Source organism: Nyctibius grandis, chromosome 8 (genome assembly GCF_013368605.1).
Source record: "Nyctibius grandis isolate bNycGra1 chromosome 8, bNycGra1.pri, whole genome shotgun sequence".
Taxonomy (NCBI): domain Eukaryota; kingdom Metazoa; phylum Chordata; class Aves; order Nyctibiiformes; family Nyctibiidae; genus Nyctibius; species Nyctibius grandis.
This window is the reverse complement of record NC_090665.1, coordinates 28,633,776-28,659,097: the sequence shown is the minus strand read 5'-3', so window position 1 is coordinate 28,659,097 and position 25,322 is coordinate 28,633,776. Positions and strand designations below refer to the sequence as shown.

At 37.5% G+C, this 25,322-nt stretch overlaps 2 protein-coding genes across 5 annotated transcripts in view; both read right to left on the bottom strand.

The window, feature by feature from the left end:
- Positions 1-675: 675 nt before the first annotated feature.
- Positions 676-1,755, bottom strand: GPR88 (G protein-coupled receptor 88). Its single transcript, XM_068407056.1, has one exon. The coding sequence runs from the start codon at positions 1,753-1,755 to the stop codon at positions 676-678; it is 1,080 nt and encodes a 359-aa protein (XP_068263157.1).
- A 4,617-nt stretch (positions 1,756-6,372) lies between these two features.
- CDC14A (cell division cycle 14A) overlaps positions 6,373-25,322 on the bottom strand; it is a 65,111-nt gene continuing 46,161 nt past the window's right edge. For 3 of the 4 annotated variants that reach the window (XM_068405922.1, XM_068405923.1, XM_068405925.1), the window contains 6 exons: positions 23,140-23,293; positions 20,694-20,809; positions 20,061-20,108; positions 18,308-18,436; positions 17,053-17,375; positions 6,373-6,741 (listed from right to left, as the gene is read on the bottom strand). In XM_068405922.1, the coding sequence (XP_068262023.1) occupies positions 6,728-6,741; positions 17,053-17,375; positions 18,308-18,436; positions 20,061-20,108; positions 20,694-20,809; positions 23,140-23,293 (784 nt within the window). In that variant the 3' untranslated portion in view covers positions 6,373-6,727. Of the gene's footprint in view, positions 6,742-17,052; positions 17,376-18,307; positions 18,437-20,060; positions 20,109-20,693; positions 20,810-21,862; positions 22,066-23,139; positions 23,294-25,322 lie in introns of those variants that run through there. The other variant, XR_011048613.1, reaches the window with a different exon arrangement.

The following is a 25,322-nucleotide window of genomic DNA, read 5'->3' as shown; positions in this document are numbered from 1 at the left end:
CTTGTGTTCAGGGAGCTCACTTCAAAGAATTACTTCAAATGCCAAAACATAGATTTTACAAAAACACACTTGCACGAAGTCTCAAAAAGAGCTGTCTAGGTGCCTGTCTCATACTGAAATCTTTAAAGCATAACAACAGTTAACGTACGTTGCATTATTTACCAGTTATCCCAGATTTCTAGATCCACCGCTTTTGGCTGGAGTCCCGGCCGGCACCCGGGGGCGGGCAGCTGCCGTGAGCGGGAGCGGAGCTGAGGGGGCGGGGAGGGCCGCGCTGCGGGCGGGGGGGGCGGCCAGGAGGCCCCCGCCTCAGCGCCCGTCCCGGTGCCCCGAAAAGCAGCCGGAGCCTCGGGCTGCCTGTCGGTGCGGTGAAAGAGTGAGCGGGAAAGAGGTGCGTGGGGTCAGAAAGGAGCCACAGGAGAACGTGTAGCCGGGGTGGGTGTAGCAAGGACACCGGGCCTCGCGAGGGGCCGCGGCGGGCAGGCGGGCGGGCGCGCGCCTCGGCTCCCCGACGTGAGGTGACCGCCGGCGGGAGGGGCGGGGAGCGGCCTGAGGGGACGCAGCTGTTCCCGCCCGCCCGGCGCGGGACCGGCCCGCGGGCGCCTCCAGGCGGCGGGGCGGGGGACCGCGGGCCGCCCGGGGGCCCTCAGCCTCCCCGCGCTCAGCCGCAGCCCCTCAGCGCGGCGCGGCGCTGGCGCTGCCCGGCGTCCCCCGCCGCCGCGGCAGCTGCGGGCAGGGGGGGGCGGCGGCGGGGCCGGCGGCGGCGGCGGGCCGCGGGGCGGCGGCGGGGCCCTCGCCGCGGGGCAGGACGGAGCGGGCCGCCCGGCGGAACTCCTCGCTGCGCCACGTGTAGAGCAGGGGGTTGAGGGCCGAGAGGGAGCAGAGCAGCAGCCAGCTGGCGGCCTGCAGCGCCGGCGGGGCCGGCCGCAGGAAGAAGCCGAGGAGGCTCACCCACACCAGCGGCTGGGTGCCCAGGAGGAAGACGCAGCAGAGCAGCAGGACGGAGACGCTGCTGAGGCGGCGCTGGGCGCGGCGGGGCGGCGGCGGGGCGGCGGGGAAGGGCAGCTGGTGGAGGAGGTGGAAGTTGAGGACGCTGACCCGCTTGGCGCTGCCCCGCACCCGCCGCACGATGCCCAGGTAGCAGTGGAGCAGCAGCGCGGTCTGGCCCAGCACGGCCAGGGCGAGGAGCAGGGCTGTATAGCGAGAGCTGCCGTCCGTCTGCCGCGGGGGCGGCTGCTGGGCAGAGCCCGGCGTCCAGAGGCCGGGCAGCAGCGGGACCAGGAGCAGAGCGAGGGCCCAGGAGAGCCCGATCATGCAGCTCGTGTGCCTCCGCTGGTAGAGGGCCTGGTACACGCTGGGCAGCTTGGTAATGAGCACGTACCTGTTGAAGGCCACCAGCAGGTGAGAGGCCAGGGAGACGGTGAGGCCGAGGCCGAGGAGCCCCCCTCGGAGCAGCCGGTACTCTGCCGAGCGAAGGGCAGAGGAGTTGGAAGGCAGCAGCCCCAGCACAGCCTCCTGGGGCATCCACAGGGCACACACGCTTAGGTCTGCTGCACAGCCGTTCACAATGAAGGCGTTACTGGTTGTCTGCAGCTTCTTGAAGGAGAAGACTAAATAGATGACCATCACATTGGATAAAGTCCCTGAGATAGCTAAGACTGCATAGAGCAGCGACAGGAAGATGCGGGTCCCAGAGGAGTCCTCCCAGAGCAGCAGCAGAGGTGAGCTAGCACTCCAGGAAGAGGCGTTGGGCATCTCGCTGAATGCAGCTCAGTTTTGACTTCTCCCTGTAAATCCCATCCTTGTCTGGGTCAGAAGATCCTGCTGCAGGAGTCCCCCACCAAGCCCCAGGGAGGATGTGCAGCTGAGGGACTCTAAGGCAGGTTTCAGTCATACGAGCTGCAAGGTCCAGAAAACTCGGTTCACAGTAACCATCCAGAGAACAGCAGTGTCCAAGGCAGGCAGGTAGCAAGAGATCCCACAGATTGTAGCTAGCGAAGGTGGGTCCATAGGGAGCAGATAGCTGTTAGCAGACCAGAGCACGACTGAGGATTCCGTAGCTGTGAAAATGCCAAAAGCAGCAGCACCTTGCAATCAGCAGCAGAAACGGCAGCAACTGGCACAAAGCTTTGCAGTTTCTCCTGTGCCACAGTACGTACACTGTATATCATTCCAGGAAGATTCAGCCCTTCCACTCTTCATGAATTATTCAGCAGATTTTCAACTTGTTAAATCAAGACAAAAAAAAAAAAACCAAACCCTATCATGCTCCAGAAATACAGCAACTACAGACTGACTCCTTTCTCTTTGCCTTACACAACTTTCATTTGCAGCAAGCTTTCAAACCAGTATCCGTCACTTCTGTCTGAAATACAATCCATTTACTGTAAAAACTCCTCTGCCAGATACTCGCTTAAACTGATTTTTTCTGATCTTATTTTTGCTAAGAGAAAGCACACTGTGCTTTTGCAAGCTTAAAGTTAATTTTAGAACTGGTCTATAATAACAATATGCTTTCCAAATTAAGTCTTTAAAACACAATAGATACACAGATAATTGGTAAGACAGTACCTCTTAGAGGAAGCTGGTCTTCAATCTACATATTCTGCATTTCTTCATAAAACTCAGCCTGTCTCAGCCTGCAGGAAACCCTGCATCACCAGCCTGCCAGAGGTGAATGCTGGTTTCAGTAAGTACACAGATAAAACAGAATCAGCATAGCATTTGAAATGGTCTTGCACCAAAATTAATTCAGAGCTCAGGTTCCTGCAGAGGTGAATGACAGGTTCTTAGGTGGACTAAAAGCTGGTTGAAGAGTAGGGCTTAACAGTCCCTTCCTGAATGGAGAAGAGTTGGAGTAGTGGGATTCTCCCAGGAACTCTATAGTGCTTTACTCAAACGGGGACAAAATGTTAACTCTCCGTACCATAGACAAGATTTAATAAGAAACTGAGTAAAAGAACCTACATTTCCTCTCAAAAGCTTTCCAGAAAAGGAATGCTGGTTAATTTTGTGGTGAGTTCAGGAGAAAAGCTGCTTTTACAGGTGTGTTATAGGTGGGCTACAGAAGTAAGCAATTTCAGCTCGTAAGGTATGACCTGTACATTGACCAAAGATATCTTTATAAGGCGTGTTTAGATATTGTTAAACTCACGATGCTAACAAATGACAATACCAAAATAATATATTACGATGTAATTATAGTTACAATATAAATTAAGATATTGAAGTTAATTTGTGTGGGTTAATTGATTATTGTGTTGCAAAACAGCACATCTTCTATTTGACAGAAAGGCTCATGTTTGCAATTCACAGGACTATTGATCCAAATGTGGATTTGTTACAAACATAAATACCTGTGTTCTTTTTTAATTAATTAGATTGCTCATGTGCTTAAGGTTAAAGACATAACCTGAGCAATTTACTTGATCAGGCCCTTAATTACCATATTTTTTGCCTGCTGCATTTTACAGTGTAGATCTAATCAAGTGTCAAACCTTTTGAGGCCTTTCATTGTTTAGCTGTCAGTAGAGAACAGTTATTACAGAAACTAAAATCCTCCTCTTTCTGCAGTACTGTAATTGAAAAATATTCTCTAAATCTGTAACAAGAAATAGCTCCCTAACGAAAAAGCTTCATAAAGCATACTTTAAAGAGATGATTAACAGTTTCATAAGGCATTAGCCACAGAATCATAGGCCCAGTAGAGACCTCTAGATTTATTTAATCCATCCTTACATGTTTATCAGACCTCTTTTTAAAGATCTCATGTGCTACAGCTTATTCTCCCAGAACAAGGAGATTATGAAGCAACAGAAATGGTAAAGTTCAAGGATAAGTGAACAGAAAATATGAAACAAATTTCAGGGTATTTTTTAAAAGGTACAAGGTTCTAAAGACCTCCCTGGCCTTTCACTGTCCCCAGATTTTTTGTTGTTCTTTAGAAGCTGTTACAGAATACTGGCTATATTTATCATTCATTTTTAAGAATAGAAAAATATGTTGTACATTAGGTGGCATGTACTGTATTGCATACAATAAATCAATAGAAGTTAAGTCTAGAAAAAGGTTAAGGGAGAGGCTGATGCCTACATACTAGAAACATTTTAATTAGCTGTTCTTCCTTTATATTTACTCTACACATCCAAATCAACATTCATTAATTGTCTGAATGTAGTGGTAGAAGCCTTTTATTGTGTTTTTAGATTAGACTGTCACTAAAGTCACTAGAATTTGGGCAACTTCTAAAGCATCTGCTCTATTCCTGGCTTTGCCATTCCTTTAGAGTGGCTGTGTAAGTTACATACTGTTCACATCATCTGTTGCAGTGCAGACTTACCTGACAGGTATGTTAAGCACCATGGATAAATAATCATGCCACACAAATTTGCTGAAAATCAGCAGCAGAGTTAAACAATGTTAGAACCATTTGTGACTAGTTTTTAATTGAAGTAAGGATAAAAAGCTAAATGAAAGCATGATCTTGGAGGTTCTTAGGGAGAAAGACCCCACCTTTAGTAAGACTAAGAAACCCGTGGGACATGCAAAAAAGACAAGGTATATTACACCTTTAACAAGGGTCCTTGTCCAGGAAAAAAAAAGTTTCTTCACTTCAGACACAGCTTTTAAAGTATGGCAGTTTGAAATATAACCTTTACATCATAATATCAACATGTTGATTAAATACTTGATGTTACACAAAGTAAATACAAGAAGAATAGCTAAAGAGATTGGTTATAAAATATACCTGTCATACTAATGTCTTTTTGCAACCTCATCTTATTTATAAATACATTACATGCTTTAGAAGAAGATGATTTTGAAGAGCTACTCTTCAATTAGAGATCTAATCATATCAAAAGGTCTAAATAAGAAAAGCCAAGACACAACAAAGCTGGCTGATATAGGCATTTTATTGTCAATTAGCTGTATGTATATATGTATCTATACTTCAAAATTAAACAATATTTTATTATGGAAAACTATTTATAACAAAGTACATGACAAAATTCTTTATAAGAGGTAGAATTACCTTACCATTAATTTATAATTCATATACATAATTCAGTATATTATATATATATGCACACACATATGCTACTTCATGTGTGTATGTTACATATATACAGTTTAAAAAGGTACAGTATTGCATATAAATTTTATTCATTGATTTATATAGCTGCTCTCAGTATTGCTTATTAACATTTTCAGTACAACTTTCCATAGCAATTAGTGATCTGATCTTTTTTAAAAAAAAAAATAATAATGTGGCACTTTATCTTAACTTCAGTTGTAAAGCAAATGCAGGGCATTCACAGGTCTGCAGGAACAGACTGACAATTCAACCAAGTTTTATTGTCAAGTTCCTGTAGATATTGGAAAAACTTATAGGTAACAAATATGTTTTGGTTTTGTCTTCTAAATTAGTGGCAAATCAAGTCCTCACAGCTGCTTACATTTTTTTTTGCCTAATATGCACTTGTGGAGTTCTGAAAATTTTACACATCATCTTTAGTACTTCAATGTAATACCACTTCATTCTAAGTCTCATTCCTAATCACACCTGATTAAACTCTATGTTAAAGAGCATCTTTACTACTGACAAAAACATTTTGTGATGCAGGAGGTTACATTAGCTGTATGTTTAACAATAGTTTTCAAATTAAAAGTTTATGAAGCATCCAACTGATAAGTGAAAATTTAGTCTATTTCCAACGTTTACTTTAGTACGCTTTGCTAATGAAACTGTACACATACTGCCAAATGTAGGTCAAAAACATGTAAGTATGCAGCACTGCCAAATTCATTGAACAAACACATTCCTACCAACTTAGGTTTGGTCTGCATTCATTTTTGCAGTATATATTGCATAGCAGAATTTAACATTCTACATTGAAAAGAGAAGTTAAAACATTCCTTTAAGACAAATTGAAAGAAAGCATTAATTGTACAATTGAATCAACAGATAAACTGCTTTCTCTTTGCAATGGAATATGTAAGTTACATTACATCTCAACAAATATTTTCCCTTTATTTTTCTTTCATAGTGTTTCCTTATGAAACATTAGCAGCTGAAAGTGGAAAGCTGACTATGTATCAAGTGCTTTTAGTTGATAATGTGATAACTAGTCTCTCACTAGTTAAGATTTCCATTAAGTTACCAGAAGACCAATTAGTGAAAAAGTAATTACATTAGGCTTTTAGCAATAATGATGGACCTGTAAAACAAGAAAAACATCTTGTTCATAAAAAAAATTTCATGTTTGATAAACACATGAAAATTCTTTAAAATACACATTTTTGTAGCAAAGTTAGCACTAAATTAAAATATATTCTAATTTTCACATGATTTTTATATATTGCTTACCAAAATATTCTCTTAATACATATTTTAACACTGTACACAAGTTAATAAACATCTTAATGAAACCCATTAGAAATATATTCAAGCTGTCTCAACATTAAAAGTTTAAATCTGTATTTAAACATGGGGTAAAATAGTTTCCATAAATTCAACATCAGTGCATCTGCAGTAGTCATAAACAAGAAATTTCTGCCTGTTAAGAAGTCTCCTCTTGGAGTTAAGATTTTAATACGTCTTGTATTGAAGATTCCTCCTCTGAGTGAGCAGCTTCCTTCCTTAAGTTCTTCTCCCTTCATGAAGGACTTCGATTTTAAGAGCTCAACAGGTTTCACCAAAGCAGCAAGGCTTTAGTACTGAACATACTCAGACTGAAGGGACTGTGCAGAGAAGAAAAACTAATTAAAACTCACTGGGGAGGTTATACTTGTATATAATATGCATTTTGCACTTAAGGAGTAATGGAAGGACAGGAAGAAGAAAAATGAACAGAGTTGGAGGGAGATCTGAATCTCTGCATAGGTAAAGATGAATAAAATAGAAGAAACTCAAAAAATGGATACAGTAAAGTCCATCAGCTTTCCTGTATCTACACTTACATTTCCAAACCAAAATCTAGAGATTCTTGAAGAAAGTGTTCTAAGTCCTTTAAAACACCGCCTTAAAACAATACCTTAAAAATGTGTTGGAAAAACATATGATTGCAATTACTATAATTGAATTGTTTCCTTTTATCCTGAATGAGAATCAAAGTGCTACTGTAAAAAATACAGCATAGTTCAGATATTGATTCAGGTAATGACATACGAAACAAATACGGTGTAGCTAATTACTGACAAAAAAGCTACAGCAGTACAATTATGCACATGAATAAATTTATGTATGATTACTAAAAGCACATGAAAATAAAGCACTGCAAATGGTTCACCTGGATTAGAAAGCAGTCAGTATAATTAAGAAGAAAGCATAACCTGGTCTACTCTATTTATTTACATTTCTGGTTCTAGTGAAGTCCAAGGTTTTATTATAAAGTAATTAATCAGTTTAGACAGCATCCAAACATTTTATTACCTCCCTTACAGATGTGTTCAGGAAGTCATTCTGATGAATAAAAAGTCTTATTTGAGAGCACTCTTCACTGTACTAGTATGGTTATAAACAAATAGCAACTTAAAAAAAAACCCCAAACATTTTAAAACTGCATCAATTCAGAATGAGAGAGAACTACTGGAGAATATCACGAGTCCCAAGAAAGCTCAGAACCTTGGAGTCTTCTCTTCCATTTTCCCACTATTCCTAACTAGTCACTATAGAAATGCTCTTTGACATCCATAGTGAAACCTATTAGTAGAAGTGCATAATAGATATATAAATCTTTAGAGCTCTAACTGATATCACAAACCCATTTTTTTTCTGGATCTTAAGTCTCAGTGTATATTTCCAAAGTTGTCTTTTAAATGCATTTTCACATCTTGAAGGTCTGAGACCATCTGGATATTTGGTCTCAGGTTAAAAAAGAAGGTTAAAAAAGAAGTGCTGTCAGCATATCAAGATGTGAATACCACTGACTAAAAAGGGTCTGGGTTTAGTACTAAATGGATTCAACATGAAGGGTATCATTTAACAGAAAATACTTCAACCGTAAAACTAAACAGACGTAACAAGTATTTTTTCATTATAGGCTCAGAATCACCATGGAATACACAATCATAGAAGCTTGTTTTTTCCCACTCCATTCTCTAATAATCATTCTGGATTATTAGCTTTGCTGAGAGCATTTGTCAAGCTGTTTATTACATGTGTAAGAGTGTCGCAGAAGGAACAGCCCTTCATTAATGAGCACTTGAAACTTCCGCTCTCGTAGAGATCCTCAAAGCTTTCTCATTTTCAGAAGTGTATTTTAACAATAAGAAGCATGGTTACACTTAACTAGAGCACTATTTGGAATTCAGTTTTGAAGGATCCATTTCAAGTAAAGTTGATTAACAAACATTTAAAAAAGCAAGAAATTTAATTATATACTCTCATATGTTGCAGTGATAGAACACTTTAAGCTTGGACAGATGAAAGATGACCAGAAAGCACTGTACACTTCTGGTGATCTTGGAAACAGCTAGTGTTAGTTAACAAAGAACTATGAACAGCAGCCCTTTACTTAGCAGACAGCAGTAACCAGGAATCCTTTAAATTTAAATAAACAAGTGAACCATAAATTAAAGATTCTGAAGTTTACACTAAAATTCTTAAAATTGTTAGGAATCCAGATTACAAAAATATGGAAAAAAATTAGGGCAACACATAAAAAAGAACAAATATCCACGCAGCACAGTTTGCTGGAAACAAGATAGCATGTTTGGTTAATTTTCATTACAGATGGGTAGGCAGGGTTTATTTTATTTATTTTGAAATTGAGAAATAAGTTTTTCAGTGTGTTCCCGCCCTCACCATAGCTCTACTTCACATAGCAATGATTTCTTCCTAATGTTTCAAAGCCTTTTCTGAATACAGGGAAGAATTAAATCTAAGCAGCATTTTTTCCAAATTAAAATTAATTGATGTGACTTCCCATAAAGTTCATATTACTAAAAACATGATGATAGCCTTAACAACTGAGCTGTTGTGAAGTACACAGACTAATTTTTGAGTTTGAAAAATTGAATTATAGCTAGGGAGAGCTAGTATTTTTGTGGGGTTTGTTTGTTTGTTTGTTTTTTGCTTTTGCAGTTAAGTAATTTATGCTCTTAAATCTCTTCACGTTGTCCAAAGAGATTGACCATAATATTTCAAAGCCTGTAATTGTGACTTTTTTCCTCTTTTTTTCTTTTAAATCTTTTGATGAGTTTTAATATTTACATTCCTACCTCCAATTTGCAGTGACTCAAAGTATGGCCTATGATTCTGAAAGCTTTATTAAAAACAAAAAGCCGCAATCTACCTTTGCAAGTCACATGCTGGTATTTAACAAAATCTTATTTAAAAGAGGGGTAAAAATAGAAGGAAAAACCCAAAGAAAACTGACTGCTGAATTGCAATGATGAGAGTACAAAATCAGTTAATCGAATGTAATTCTCCATGTGTACTCCTACAGTGGTCTCATGCAGCGTCAAGCCTTTTACACCCAAGTATCAGACATTTAAACAAGGAACTAAGAATTAGATAGCTTCACTACAGTTAATGATATCTAATAAAGTTCATGCTGAAGCAACTGCTTAGATCATTATAATTTTTCTTCTTCAATAGGAGGCACAGAAAGCCTCCTGGAAAAGAAAATAAGCCACAGATCCATCTAGGCACTAGAACTTTATTTGTATGCATTCAACTTCAGAACCAACTTCAGGACTTAACAACTGCAAGTTAACTTTTAAGAGGGAACAACCCTATAGCATTTAGGGCTATCTGTTAGGGCTTGAACACGCACTTTTTCCAGATAATTGCAAAAAGTAATTTAAGTTTTTTGAATGGTGCATCAACTCCCCCAAAACATTGTTGCAACAGGAGTGTTGCAGCAGGGAAGAATTACCGTGAATACACAAGAGCCACTAAAATAAATCAGGATATATTAGAGAAAATGCATATGCACTTGAAGTGATCTTTTGAGTCTGCTAAATTTACAGATCAGTAAGATGCACTAGTGTTTTTTCTCTCTTCTTGCAAAGGCTGTCCTATATTCATTAATGATAAGTTCTTATTAAGAAAAGCTATTCTGCAAGTATAAAGATCATGTATATGAATTTTAAAATACTGCTACACTTCTCATTTTGTTGAATTTTTTCCATCTTGCCAGTTTCCATGACAGCTATAGAAGGAAAAGGTGACTCATCTTAAGACTACCCAGTTACATATTCCTTCAATAAAAATACATTTAAGGAGTGATATTTAGATTTATAACTATTGTAAGAACAAAGTAAAAATCTTATTGTGGTACCTTAAATGTGATTATACTCGATAAGAATATTGCTGCAAATTATAATTGCAAAAGATTATTTAATCAAAACATCCAATTTGTAAAATTTGCAAATAAAATACTTATTCTATTTGGCTAGAATAGCAAGTTGTCTATTCTTTGAAAATCAGGCTTTTCTTCTAGTTCATCAGCATACAACAGCATAAACACAATAAAAAGGAAGTGGATTATAAGCTTACACTGATGAAGGACAAAAAACCATTAGAGAAAAATATATGGCTGACAACAACAGGAAGTCATAGTCGTGATTATTTTTTGTTTGTTTTAAACAGAATGTGGAACAACAGTATTAATATATTTTTTTAAATGTTTCATTACAAAACAGAAAAAAATATTGAATAACTTTCTCTTCCATACTGAAAAAAAATTATGTACTTGCATTGCTTAAAAATGAAGTTCCCAGTTTCCTCACTAATGAGATTAAAGAACATTAATTAGAATGAAAATTTAATGTCCTAAGCATCTTAAAATGCTCCTGCACCACTCGTGTTGATAGTTAACACACTTAGAGAAATATGAGTGATAAGGTGATTTTCTAAATAGAGTATCTATATGATTACAGATGGTTAGCTTGATATGTTAACTCAGGTAAGTAAAATTCTGCTAATAAACAGGAATATAATTCATATCATTCAAGAGTTCTTTGATGACATAAGTTAAATGAATAAACAAACACTAGTATATGTAATAGACTTCTGTTATTATCTGATGTTGCAATGAGTGTTTGTATTACATCGCACTTTTTTCTATTGCACAAGACTAAGATTTGGCTGACAAGGCTTCCAAGTAATTTCAGCATCTAAACCTGTTGAGTGGAAATCATTACACAGAATTCTGTTTTTGCTGTTTGATGCTACTCCATATTTTGCTCATGAGCTTAAGACCACTGATGAGTGCCACCAAAAGCAAAATAGCTGGACATTACTGGTTGAAGTAGTAAGACAAAACAATCTTAAGCCTTGGTTGGTTAATTGGTCCCATTAAGAAGAGGGAAGAAAAAAAATAAAAGGATGATGCATGTCTCCATTTAGCCCGCACCCAGGGCTAAACAATAACCAGTTGTTCTATCACCCAACCTCCCCTCCCCAACCGAGAAAGGGAATTGGGAAAAGGAGGGAGACTTGTGGGTTAAAATTTAAACAGATTTAATAAAAACAAGAAAACCCATGTAAATGCTAATGCAAAAGACACAGAATTATACTTAGCCCATAGAGAGGTGGCAAGTCCCTCCAGGGACAGTAACCATTGAGAAGAGAAGAGAGAAGGACGAAGAGGGAGAGGAAAGCAAAGAGCCCCCCCATCCCCAGCAGCTTTCCCATTTATAGTGAACCTGATGTTAATGTTACAGAATACAGCTGTGGGCCAGCCTGGGTCAGCTGCCCTGGCTTTCACTGCTAATGGCCTTGATCACCACACCACAGCTGGCCACAATCTAAAACAAAAAGTAACAGAAAAATGGATTCTAATAATTTTATCCCTACAAAACCAGGACAATGCTTTTATAGAGCCAAAATGCAGAGTTTCCACACAAAAAACAGGGAATGCAGGGCATTGGACTAAAATACAGGTCAGTATCTTGGATGGCAAGAACTCTTTTTTCCTCCCCATGAACTCCCATGCATTACAGTTAAAGCAGCTAACACAACCTATGGATTTATAAGCAGGACAGCACCGAGTAGCAGCTTTCTGGACCTGAAAGATGAATGTTAAAGTGTTGCAATCTGCTTCTTGAAAAAGCATTTTGAAAAACTGGAAAGGATTTGAACGCTTGCCAAAAAGGATCTTTGAGCCAACTTAGCTTATCAAAGACAATCAAGTTGAGATGACTAGCATGAAGTATCTTCATGACAAAGAAAATAAGGTAATAAAGGACTATAACAGTGACTTAATAAAGACATACAGAAAGTTTCAGATTAAAGTGAAAATTGTTTTAAGCAATGTCTGTATTCAACCAGGGGGACCAATTATTAAGATAAATTATATTGTCTTCAAAATAAACCACCATCAAGATGAATCTGTATTAGCCAGTAAGTCAGACGCTCACTACAGACAGAAGGCATTCAGAGATTAAATGATCAAATAATCTACTCGTCTTAAACACTGTGATGTCACAGTAACTGTGGCTCAGATCAGTCATTCTGCATAAATAGGTAACAATTTTGTGCACTCCCCTGTGATTGTGATAGATGCACAGGGCCATATGGTATATTTAGAAGCACGTGCAACATTCAGGGCATGTTTGAAAAACATCTTCCAAGCAGGAAAGCAGTTTAATCATTATTATATCGAAATAAGATTACTTTACAGGTAAGTCAGAAACTTGTATTTTGCTACATAGACTTGGCGTGGCATGATTCTTCCTAAGAAGTGCCGCTTCTCACATCACAATACATAAAATCCTTTTTCTCTCACCTCACTCTTCCAGAGAAGACTGGATATAGCATCTCATTTTAAGATCTTGCTCTATTTGACTGTGTATAACCTCTACTCCTAATCAGAAGCCAAGAATTGTTCAAAGGTTACACTCTTACATCCTTCCGTGCGTTGCTAAGTCATTAAGATATTAGGAAGATTAAAAATGTTCTTAAAAGAGGAGGAACATGCATGCTAGAAAGTTACTTTTTCTGCAAAATGTTTCCCATTCACCTAAAACTTTTAAATGGAATATGTTAGGCATAGTATAATCACTGTTTTAAGTCACTTAATAATTTTATTGCAAGGGAACAATTCATTTCCCTCTTTACCAAGATGCACATAGCTATAGTCCCTCTCTGATATCAAGATGACAGTTCACCTGTTCATGAATCACTCTTTTCCTCTTCCTTAAATTAAGCAGTCATCAACACTCTTTGCTTTTCACCCTCTTCCTAAGTATTTTAGTCACCCTTATCTACGAGGGAAACATGTGCTACAATACTAGAAGAGACAGTTACACTGTAAAACCAGCCCCTCTCCCCACATGTATTTGAGGAATTTTTGTGTCAATTCCATTATGTTGACCCTTGAGGGTTTAGAAGTTAAATAGAAACATAGTGCTAACCTAGGATTCTGTAAATATCTAGACATATATGAGAAAAAGTGTCAACCATTACTTAATTTCTTAGCCTATGCTTAGGGAACAAGGCCACCAACTTTGCTTTTGTTGTTAAAAATTATTTGTAATATAAAGGTATGGTAACTACCTTTCCAAAGGAGATTACAGTAGTTTTTAAGCTGTTTGAGGAAATGTGCTGATTGTTTCTGTAATGGTTTATATTATCATTTGGTACTCTTGTAACTTTTGGCCTCTTGTGAACAATGTCAGCTTATTTTCATGACTGAGTCACATTACAGTTATAAGGCGTTTCTTTCCCTTCAGGCTCTGCATGTAGGTTTACATATTTATGCACAATATGCAGTTGTAACTAGAATATGGAAAAAAACCTCTTAAGAATTGCTGCTGCAGCATATAGAGAAGGTACAATAGAAAAGAATGGGAATGGGTTGACCTTCCAATGAATTATTGTTCAAATACATTAAATATGAGACAATATTGAAGGTGAGAAATAAAAAAATCAGACACTAGCACTTAGTTATTCAGATGAGTGATTGCTCTCTACCAATGTTTGTGTATCAACTTTCACAGAATCAACCAGGTTGGAAGAGACCTCAGGGATCATCGAGTCCAACCGTTGCCCTTGCACCACCCTGTCAACTAGACCATGGCACTAAGTGCTGTGTCCAGTCTTTTCTTAAACACATACAGAGATGGGTGACTCCACCACCTCCCTGGGCAGCCCATTCCAATGTCTAATACCCTTTCTGTAAAGAAATTCTTCCTGATGTCCAACCTGAACCTCCCCTGGCAACTCTTGAGGCTGTGCCCTCTTGTCCTATCACTAGTTGCTCGGGAGAAGAGGCCAACTCCCACTTCACTACAACCTCCCTTCAGGTAGGTGTAGACTGCAATAAGGTCACCTCTGAGCCTCCTCTTCTCCAGGCTAAACAACCCCAGCTCCCTCAGCCGTTCCTTGTAGGTCAGACCCTCCAGACCCTTCACCAGCTCGGTCACCCTCCTCTGGACTCGCTCCAACACCTCAACATCTTTCTTGAAGTGGAGGGCCCAGAACTGGACACAGGATTCAAGGTGCGGCCTCACCAGTGCTGAGTACAGAGGGACGATCACTTCCCTAGACCGGCTGGCTACACTGTTCCTAATAGAGGCCAGGATGCCATTGGCCTTCTTGGCCACCTGGGCACACTGCTGGCTCATGTTTAGCCGACTGTCGATCAGCACCCCCAGGTCTCTCTCCGCCAGGCCGCTTTCTAACCCCTCTTCCCCCAGCCTGTAGCGCTGCATGGGGTTGTTGTGGCCGGAGTGTAAGACCCAGCACTTGTTCTTGTTGAACCTCATGCCGTTGGTCTCGGCCCATCTATCTAACCTGTCCAAATCCCTCTGTAGGGCCTTCCTACCCTCCAGCAGATCGACACTCCCACCCAGCTTGGTGTCATCTGCAAATTTACTGAGGGTGCATTCAATCCCTACACCTAGATCATCTGTAAAGATATTGAACAGCACCGGCCCCAGAACTGAGCCCTGGGGAACACCGGTAGTGACCGGCCGCCAGCTGGACTCTGCCCCATTCACCACCACTCTCTGGCTCGGCCATCCAGCCAGTTTTTAACCCATTTAAGAGTCCAAAACTTTGGTTCCAGTATACTCAACTGGAGCCTTTCAGTCCTCCTGAGGACTGAACCTCTGTAAGCATGTTGGATAAAAGACTGGGAACACCTAAAAAGGCTGACTTTCTAGAACCATCAGAATTCATGAACAAATGAAAGACTCATGGAAGTGTCTCAAACCAAACATCCTCAGCTTTTGACCTCTCTCATCTCTACGCCTGGAAGAATTTAACCAAATTAGTTACTTAAACTAAAACAGTTCTCTTGTTCTAGAACTGGTTTCATCGTAAGAAAACTGGGATGGTTTCTATATCCAACTTGAGAAACATCTCAATTATATACAGTTTACCTCAATCCAATGTAGCAGGTATAAACACAGCCAAATTAAAGAGAGAAAACAACTTAAAAAACCTGAAAGGATGTGGCAATATTCAAGAAATCCCTTGCAAATAAGTTACTGCTGATGTTTAAAGTAAAGTTTTAACTCAAATTTAAACTCAATGGAGAACACTCAGTGATCCTAAGATCATGGAATGTTAACATTTATTTCCAGGTAAGTTGTAGTGGACAAGAAGCTAAATGTACTTTCAAACAAGGAGTCTGAAAGCATCAAGTATTTTTAAGAGTTGCTTTAGATCAAGCACATCCTAGCACAATAACTCTACTCTTTTTCCAGTGGAAGTCTCCATTGAATTTATGAGAATACAGAATCAAGCTCCCTCAACTAACTTCATTTGCAATGTACCCTGTATACTAGTTAGGTTTCAGTACATATGCAATTTAATTCCACAATGGAACAATAAGAATTTATTTCCTACTGTCATCTAGCCTCAGAAAGTGCAATTCATACTCTCAAGCTATAAACATGTGGCTGCTGAACTGTAAGTGGTGCCATATACTAGCTGTTAACGAGAGGGCAGAGCCCCCCACTTCTTCAGGAAAAAGAGAACACAACCTATGAATGATCTTTTCAGCTGACATCCTAGTTACATGCAATGTATGTATTAGCTCTTTTAAGACAGGGGACTCACTACATTCAAAACAGTAGCAGGTATAACACTACAACTTTCTTTATCCTGAAACAATTTATGTCTTAAGAAAGGTGTCATATTCTGCAGGTGATTTTATACAAATGTAATTTTATTTCCAGCAGCTAAAAAAAAAAAAAATCTGAAGTGTCAGTACTATTAAACAGAGGTTGACAGGTTCAATTAATTTTAGGCAATATATTCTGTTAAAACCACTGCACTAATTTTTGTAATTAGTAGGATATCAAATCTTTGGTAACCAGATATTTTAAATTGTTTTTAGATTTATAGTAGTAAATAAGTTTATTTTTTCCCTAAAATACCTCAAGTTGTTCCTGATTTCATGACTGAAGTTTCTCTAGTCTCTCCTTCTCTGCATTTTGTATAGAATCACTTTCAAGTTGCATTAATTTATCTGTGCATCCTCTTTGTACAGATACTTTCATACAGAAAAAGGGCATAAAACAAGCCCAAGGCAGCAAAGCTGTTGAGGAATGAAAGCTAAAATGGTGAAACTATCAGAAATATCTTGCTCTAAAATACTTACTCACATTTGGTGTTAAAAAAGGACTAGGTTTCAAGTCAAGTGGTCTCATCTTTCAAATGAGCCCTATCTTTAAGAATGTTGTACCTTCCATTTAGTATGATACATACAAAGGCTTCTTTAAATCTGTTACTGCATGAAGATTAAGATACATAATAAATTTATAAGCTATGTTATGGATAACTTGAAATAAAAACGTCTAAATGGTAAGAAGGTCCATAAAAACAGCTATCAGAAAAGGTGTTAGTTTAAATTCAGGAGTAATTTATTTTCATGAACCCCCCATGATCTAGATGCTTGAAAGAGATGGAAAAAAGCAGCTGAAATGACACTTACTTAAAAAGGTAACAGACAAAGGTGCTGTTCAGAAACATTAAAGGAAGCCACAGAATTATGCTGGGTTAAGATTTTTTTTTGCAACAGCTTTGCTCACAGAAGCAAGGAAGATAAGCAGTCAGATGCCTGAAAAGTGCTGTTTTCACTATGAACTTACAGGAACTGATTGACTCTGGTATTGTGCTGGAGGAGTTGTAAGGCCCATAAAGGAAGGTTGATGCATACTCATCTGTCACGGCGCTCTGAAAACTGCTTTGGCTGCTCAGGTTGTTGCCACTTCTGCTGTTTCTGTTGTATAAGTTGTTGTTCAGTTCATGGTTATTTCTGTGATGCAGCTGCAAGCTGCCATTCAAGTGGCTGGAGATTTGGCTTACAGAAAAACCTGTCCTAGAGGACAATGATGTCATTTTGCTCTCATCATCATCTGAAGCAGCATACAGGTTCCCTAGAGAACTGGCTAGTCTGGAGTTTATGGAAACGCTGAATGGAAAACACATGTGGGGAAAAAAAATACATACAAGGTATGTACAGACATATACAAAAAATAACAGACAATTCAGGTGAATAACATAGACCATTCTGAAATAATTTGTGTTTGCACACAGGTTCATCTTCTAGCTCTCAAATAATGAAAACCAGAATTCTTTGTCAGGAGTTCCCAAACTCTGTTTATTCAAGCACTACCATGGCCAGCTTTCACCTCTGTCAAACCATATGCACATGTAGGAGATTGTGTCAAAAAGTTTAGGCAGTAGCTGATCTATGCTGAGGTACTTTGTGTACGTGTAAGAGTTTAAGACCTCCTCTTCTGTTTATTGGTATCAGTAACGTGATACAAGTCTTCAAGTAACCAACAGGTAATATGATAAAATTTAAGAATAAAAATAGCATGTCCTGAAATATCTCTTCAAGTTAGTTATTTTCTTCAAGTAAATATTTGTGCCCAGAAGTTATTAAAAACACATCAACCATTCTAAATTTCATTTAACATCTATAATTAGATATTACAATAGAAATAATGGAATTAAATAGCAATAAATCAAGGGTTCATAAAAATCTATTAATTACTAGTCAGTATTCTTCTGAGACTAATAGTATATAGACTTGTGGGAATACTTGCAATACTTCTGTAAACGCAGATGAGTAAAATAAAAAAATAAGCAAGATAATACTGTTTCTGACAATATAATCCCACCAAAACACTCATACCAGTAGTATAGGTTTTGGTTTTTGTTTGTTTTTTAAATCTGCAGGCAACTAAAGTTTAGCTAGCAGAACAGCAAATCCTTCTGTAAATAAATTTAAGTCTTCTTACACCCAAGAGCAGCAAGCGCTTCATAGACTGCGTATGTCCTGAAAACCATTGTAGTATACAGTAAGTACGTATACTAAAATGAGAAGAAGAAAAAAACCTTTTAAGGTTTGCGCCTGAGGATGTGGGAATTCTGCTTATTCTTTCTGCAGATGGTGAATTAACTGCCATCACTTTGGAGGCCTTCAGAGCAGACATGGATCCTTCTGTGCTACTTGAAGTATTCAGTCTAAAAGGAGTGCAGAGTTTTAGTGAGAAGCAAAATTTTTATAACTGAAATATACATCTCAGAAACAGTCTTTCAATACATAGACTTGTATTTTAAAAAGTGGGGATTCTCAAGTCTGAATACTGAGAATTCAACAGCAAAACCTCAACAGTTTGCATGTTTTCAAATATCTTTTCAAAAAAACTTTTCAAATATCCCACTTCCAAGTTTTTCCCCTGCTGTACTATATTATACAGCTATAGGCTACTTCTCACCTTGGTAATTTGTGAAGGCTAAGTGCCCATTTTGTATCAAATTTATTGTAAATTTGATTATAAATTTTAAATATGGTAAATTTGAGAAAGAATTATTTTTTTGCTTATAAAGCAAGTAGAAAAAACGAACACTGTCGCTCTCATAAGAACACCATTGTTTCCAAATGACAGCAAGAACATTTTTTACAAAGTTGCACAGAACATACAGCTCTTTCTAATGAGGGACTCTTTATGACCAAATTCTTCATATTTTGATAATGAGCTGTAAGTATGGTAGCCTAGACTACTAAAAAATGTTAGCATTATTAAAAACTAAAACAAATAGCCTCGCAGTAGTATGAAATTCTCTCCATCCTTAGACCAGAGGATATTATCATGATCAGCTCTTAAACAATGAAAGACCTTGGATACAAGCTACAAGCACAGAAGGAATGACATTGAGCAGAAATAGCTTTAATTCCACACAAAGAAAGGGTAAACAGACATCTCCAAGGTTAGACATCTGCAGTAATCCACCTCAAAAATCCAGGTTGTCACAAACCTGAAGATAATGTGTTCTTTTTAATATTAATGCTTTATAATGACAGATACTTTGTCTTATAGGTTGTATTTTAGATGCAATGGGGTAAAGGATGCAATGGTTACAAAAACAAAAAGACTCAGTTCTACCATTCCTATAACTCTTAAAATTAGGTCAATTTTCACTCTGTTTTATTTTCTTTTGGGGGGGCTCTGTCAGTACTGATTTGAGATTAGTACTGTTTAGGTCATAAATGAAATAATCATTTAGAAAATAAGGAGAAATTATTGGCTTTATTTGCTCCACAGAAAGTTCTGAACAAAGCATGTAGTAAAGTGTACAGTGAGGACCCTGTATTAAAATATGAAAAGGTACTAAAACTCAGTATTTATCTTCCCCCCAAAAAGTACTGATTGTATCCACTAAGCAATATCTCTAGTCCATCTACTAAACCACACAGGACAAAAATTGTGATACTCAGTCAATATGTAGCCAATTTAGGCTTTTGAGACAAGTATTTAATTTTATGGAGAGAGAGTCATTATGAGTTAACTAGTCATCCTTCAATGCATTAACAGCATAGATATTAGAAAACGTGACTGAAGAAATTACTTGTATGTGCTAATTAGTTATTAAGAAGAATTCAAGGTATCCCTGAAGTAGAGCTGTATCCCTCTGTCCATAAGATTTCCCCCCACCACCATTTGCAGGTGTTTAGAGAAGTTTGTTACCTGCCACTTCTCGGAAGTCTGAAATTGTTAATCAATTGATGTGATAAATACAATCCAAAAGACCAAAAATTTAAGACCTTAATGGTATACGTTTAGAACTAGAATTTCAAAGTTAATACCTGAAAGGTTGTGATATTGACCTGGTGTGCAGTTTCATGTCTTGCAGCCTAAAGAAACCAAGGCAGCAATCTTTATCAAAGGATAAAAAGCCTTTCCCCTCCCCCAAAGCATATTTGCATGTCTCATACTGTCTTTGAAGTACAAGACTAACAAGAGTTAAGAATTATTAAAAATCATTATTTTAATTTACAGATAAACAACAGAGAGGTACTTTAGGTTTATTTTCAAACTTCACATTTTTACTGGTTCTGAAAAATTCAAAATTTATATAAGGAGTACAGAAAAGAAATTATAGGAAGATAACTAAGTTCATTGAAGAATATTTTGTTTGAGAAGTAAGTTTTAAAATGCTAGATAGATATAAATTTGAGGTTTTGAAATATTTTTTTACTCTGTCTTTTACTGCTACATAATAAGTAAGTATCCTGAACAGGGAGACAACGAAGAGGGGGGTGGAGAAGAAATTAATAAACCAAATCTGCAACTAATAGATATATACCTAGAGAAATTACCACCACAGAAGGTGGTACAACTAGTACCACTGCCTTAAACAAGGCCGTGTATTTGCCATAAAGATCTGATAGAATAGGCTGAATTTAAAATTGCAAATTGCCTCAGAATTAATTAATTACCTCAGAGCTCCAGCTGTAGCAGAACATGGCCGTCTTCGACTTTTTAAGGCATTAAGCTTATCTCCCTGCGTCATGCCATTCTGAGTTTCCACATCTGCTTTGTCTTCAAAATCATTCTGGGAAACACAAAGTATGCAAGCAAGGAAATATAGCAAATCCTTAGGAGCAGCGTAGTTTCAAAGCATTGAACATCATCTTCGCAAATATTATAATTTAAAAAGCTAATCTACAATCTTGTGCATATGTGGGGCACTACTCTGTCTTTGCGTAGTTCCAGTAAATTAAATGTGTCACTGTACAAACGTGCATTCACAGAGGATTTTTGCAGAATCTGACCTCAAAGTCAGTTCAGGATGCTTGAGTAACACCAGTATTTATTTACTTCAAAGAAGTCTGTTTTTATACAATTCAACTCCAACTCCTTCCTCCATAACTATTTTTAAAGTTATCATCAATGTGGAAGGGAAGCAGTAACATACAATTTTGTGATATGCACAAGATGAGGAAGAAATTTAGATAGAGTTGTGTGTCCTGCAAGAGGAGCTAAAAATCAACTTTCCTAAATTACTAAATTTAAAAAAAAAAGTTCTCATGACCTCTAGAAAAATAGTTTTGAAAAAAAATTTCCCTATGAGAACTTAATAAGGAATATAGGATGAAAAGATTTCAGTTTTATCCTACTTCTTCTAGCTCTAGAAAATATTATAAACTCTAAGAAATATTAAAAGTGTATGGCAACACTGTTTAAATGCTGATTTATAATTTCTGACTGATCTCAAAACAGACTTTAAGACCCAAGTATTAAGTAGAGACAAAGCAAGAAGAGAACTGTTTTTTTTTTTAAATTGCCAAATGAAAACAACTTATACCAATTATGCTTCATTTGACCTCAGATCAAGTATTTGTTTGTATTATTGCAGTTTCTGTTGTGCCTAAGTTACTTCACTGCTCTGCATAAAACAGAACAGCAGTTTCTGCCCTTAACCAAGATGAAAGATTGACAGAAGTAATACAATAGAAGTTAATAAAATGATGCGATGGTCCAAGTGTTGCACTAATTATAGGAAAATATAAATATTTTAGCTAGATTTCATTGAAGATTATATTCTAGGTCATTATTACCTAGCATTTAGCCTCAATGCTGATAAATTTTGTTTCATTGTCTTTACCTGCCCAACAGTTATTGCACGTAGCTGTTCTGTGCTCTGATTCTTAGACCTTATGGATTTTTGGGACTGGGAACATTACTTTGTTTTGAGCTTCTAGAGAGCCCAGTATAATGAGGTCTTGAAATACAACCAAATATCCAAAGACATAAAGAGGTAAGTCAAATGTTTAGAAAAATGAATGTTGAACAGCTTTAATATGACACCTGTAAAAAAGTGAAATATACATATTACAGAGGGTTACAGTAGAAAAAAGCAGTACTGTGAATTTATACTGTGAATCTGTACATAAGCTGCTATGCAGTGTACAGGTAGTTGAGTTACCTGCAAGTTGCCTTGAATACTGGAAGCAGTAAGTTGTAGTAGTAGGTCAGATTCAAAAACATTACTTTTACCCACATGGCTACATGCCAGCTGTTTTCATTAGGCATACAAGATCATCTCTACACAGTGTTATATTCTCCAGTTAGTAATATAGGTATTTAACTTTACATATTCCAAGCAACAAATTGAACTTACAAAAGGGAAACAGTACCTTTACAGAAATGCTCTTCCAGATTATGACAGATCACATGATGGATGATTACTTTAATTAATAATAATAACTATATGAAGAAGGTGCCAACTACATCTCTGGTCTTTTACAAGTAAAGGATTCCATCAGCAACGTAAAAGCTCTTTAGTTATTACAGAGCTAAGACAGGATTAATCAAATGCATAGTTCCTCAAACTGCTTCTCACAGATACTGTAGGAAGCTACAGTTTAAGATTTTTTATTACCCCAAAAGCAGAAGTATGTTCACTTTAGTTCACATTTCATGCCTATGCTTCCAATAAATAATTATAAGGTCCTTACCTTAAATGTACACATCACATCAGTAATCCATAACATGGTGATAAGAGGATGTACATCTATACAGTCATGCATTATTAACTAGAAACTTGGAATAAACAGATTTCCAGAAGGAAAATTTTTTCCTCCATTCTCCAATAAGCAACTGAAAGCCCTGAAAGAATGACTTGAAATAATGCAAACCTTTTGAAGTTTGCAAAATGACCTATAACAGTTTTAAATATAACTTATGCTTTTTTCCTTTTTTTTTTTTTTTAAAAAAAAAGTGCAGATTTGTTCTAATTATGACCTATAAAAAATTTAGGAGTGAAAAAGCAATCCAGTACTAATACAAGCCTAAAAAAAAAATCTAAAAATTATCTATAGCTAATTATTAAATGATCAGTTCCATCTCTGCTTGTGTGAAATTTTTCCTATGAACTCTTACCTCCCTGTACTGATCCAAGTCTTGTACTTTATTCAAGCTGTCACTGATTGAAATGTCATTCAAGCCACTAAGAACTCTGTTAATGTTTCCATCAACTACTCGTTTCTGCTTTGATCGGATGAGATCTCCCTCCAGCCATAACATTGCTTGCTTCCTTTAGGATACAAAAACAAATCAGTTCACATCAACAAATTTGCAAACACAAAAACCAATATGAAAACATGCTGCTCTTACAGATTGCCAACATTTGAATCTTCTGTACAGCTTCATCTGGAAAAAAAAAATATTTGAATGTCTACCACACACAAAAAAAAATCATCATTTTCAATGGTTAAAAACAACAACAACCAAAAAAACCCCAGAATCACCAAACAAGTCTGTAGCCATCACAGAAATATTACAGGTACTAAAACTTCATTTTACAAAATCCTCCTGGAAGAAGAGATTAACAAAACAGGAATTTGCAGTGGTATTTTAAAGGCTTTTAAAACTCAACTTAAAAATTCATATAAAATAATGCTTTTATATACATAATGTGTGGAATAAATGATAATACAGAACTTTCCAACTTCTTATTAGCATGAGTTTTGTGTATACAGATATTATGCAGTAAAACTATAGCTGACCTGCACAGCAGAAGTGGTCATAGTCATGTAAAGTTGAACAGGACTCTAGTATCAGTTTTCAGAAAATGAAAGATTATATCCTTCAGACAGGTGGTAAAAAAAATAATAATTCAATTGCTACAATGTACAGGGGCTAATAAGGCTTTTGTTGATGAGACTGCATTATTCCTTGATAAGGAAGTTTGCTGGGTAGGTACCTGTCACGCGAGTTCCATCCAAGAACTGAGATCCTATTACACACTATTGTAACAAAATTAAACTCCTATACTGAGCAGAGAAAAAAAGAATGAGGAATTAAATCAGAATATACTTTCACCGGAAACTTTTCTTTGTTTGAAAACAAAATATTATGGCAAAACTTAAGAGCTAAGTAGTCTGAGCCAACTGCTTAAACTTGCTCAATAATAAATGGGAAAGGTAAGCACTTCCAGAGAAATTTCACTAAGTCCCAACAAAACATCAAGAGAAGGGAGACGGAGGGAGCAGGCAGAGAGGGAGCACCACTTATTCCACCTCACAGAAGTAGCCTAGAAAACATGCTTGAATTTAAATACCTTTGAAATCTTTCAAGATTAATTGCATTCACAGTAACAAACTGATTTGATACATACTTGGGTGTGAGGGTCTCTACAAAAAAAAACCAAAACAAACCTCCCTCAAGAAGCCTCAAAGAACCTAATAGATGAAGCTTTGGCATCTATGAAGGCTGGAAGATCAAAGTTGCAAGATTTTACCTTTTTGTCAGATGCAGCTTTGTAGCCCTGATGGCGAGATATTTTTTATTAGAATGATGCAACTGATGTTAGCTCCTCCTTTCTCAATCCCATTTTGACACTACTGGTGACATTGCTTGAATTTTGTCTGATTGTCAAAACAGGTATCTATTGCCAATTAGAACAACAGAAAATTCTTACTGAACAATACTACAGCTCTTAGCTATGAATAATGTAGGTATGAATGAAAAAAATCTGAAGGATCTTTGCCTATCTATAAAATCAAACCAAGTATTTATATGCCAATACAGAAAATAAATGGGTCCTATTTTTCCTATCTTTCAAGTAAACAGCACTTACTAATCACACTACTACCTTCTCTCTTGTTTTTGCTCTAGTGTGGAAACTATTTTTAAGAGTGCATCACCCAAGCATCAGCATGGTATGGAGAAGTTTAATCTGCCTTCAGTGAGCACTTGTGGTTTGTGAAAGTTTGTGATTCACAGTATTTTGAATAATGGTGGGCAACCTCTCATATAAAGGAATGCCCATTCAGTTGCACTGAAAAATAAATACGAATCCTCATTCATGCTCAATTTCTCTTATGAATTACAGTAATACTCCTCCTTTCTCTCTGATATCCTATGGATTTTAAGATGCAAGGTCAGTGCACGTTTTACTGTATTTACACAGTATCTAGCAGAGCTGTTGCAGTCTTTTTTCCAAAGAGATAAATTTGTGGTGGATTTTCTCAAAATGTTTTCTCATAACAGTGAAAATGCCTCCACCTCAAAAATATCAATATAACCACTATAATAGTAAATGCACAATGTAGAAAACACTA

Bases quoted from the DNA above. Each gene is read 5' to 3' on its own strand.
- GPR88 (XM_068407056.1), bottom strand. From the start codon at position 1,755: ATGCCCAACGCCTCTTCCTGGAGTGCTAGCTCACCTCTGCTGCTGCTC.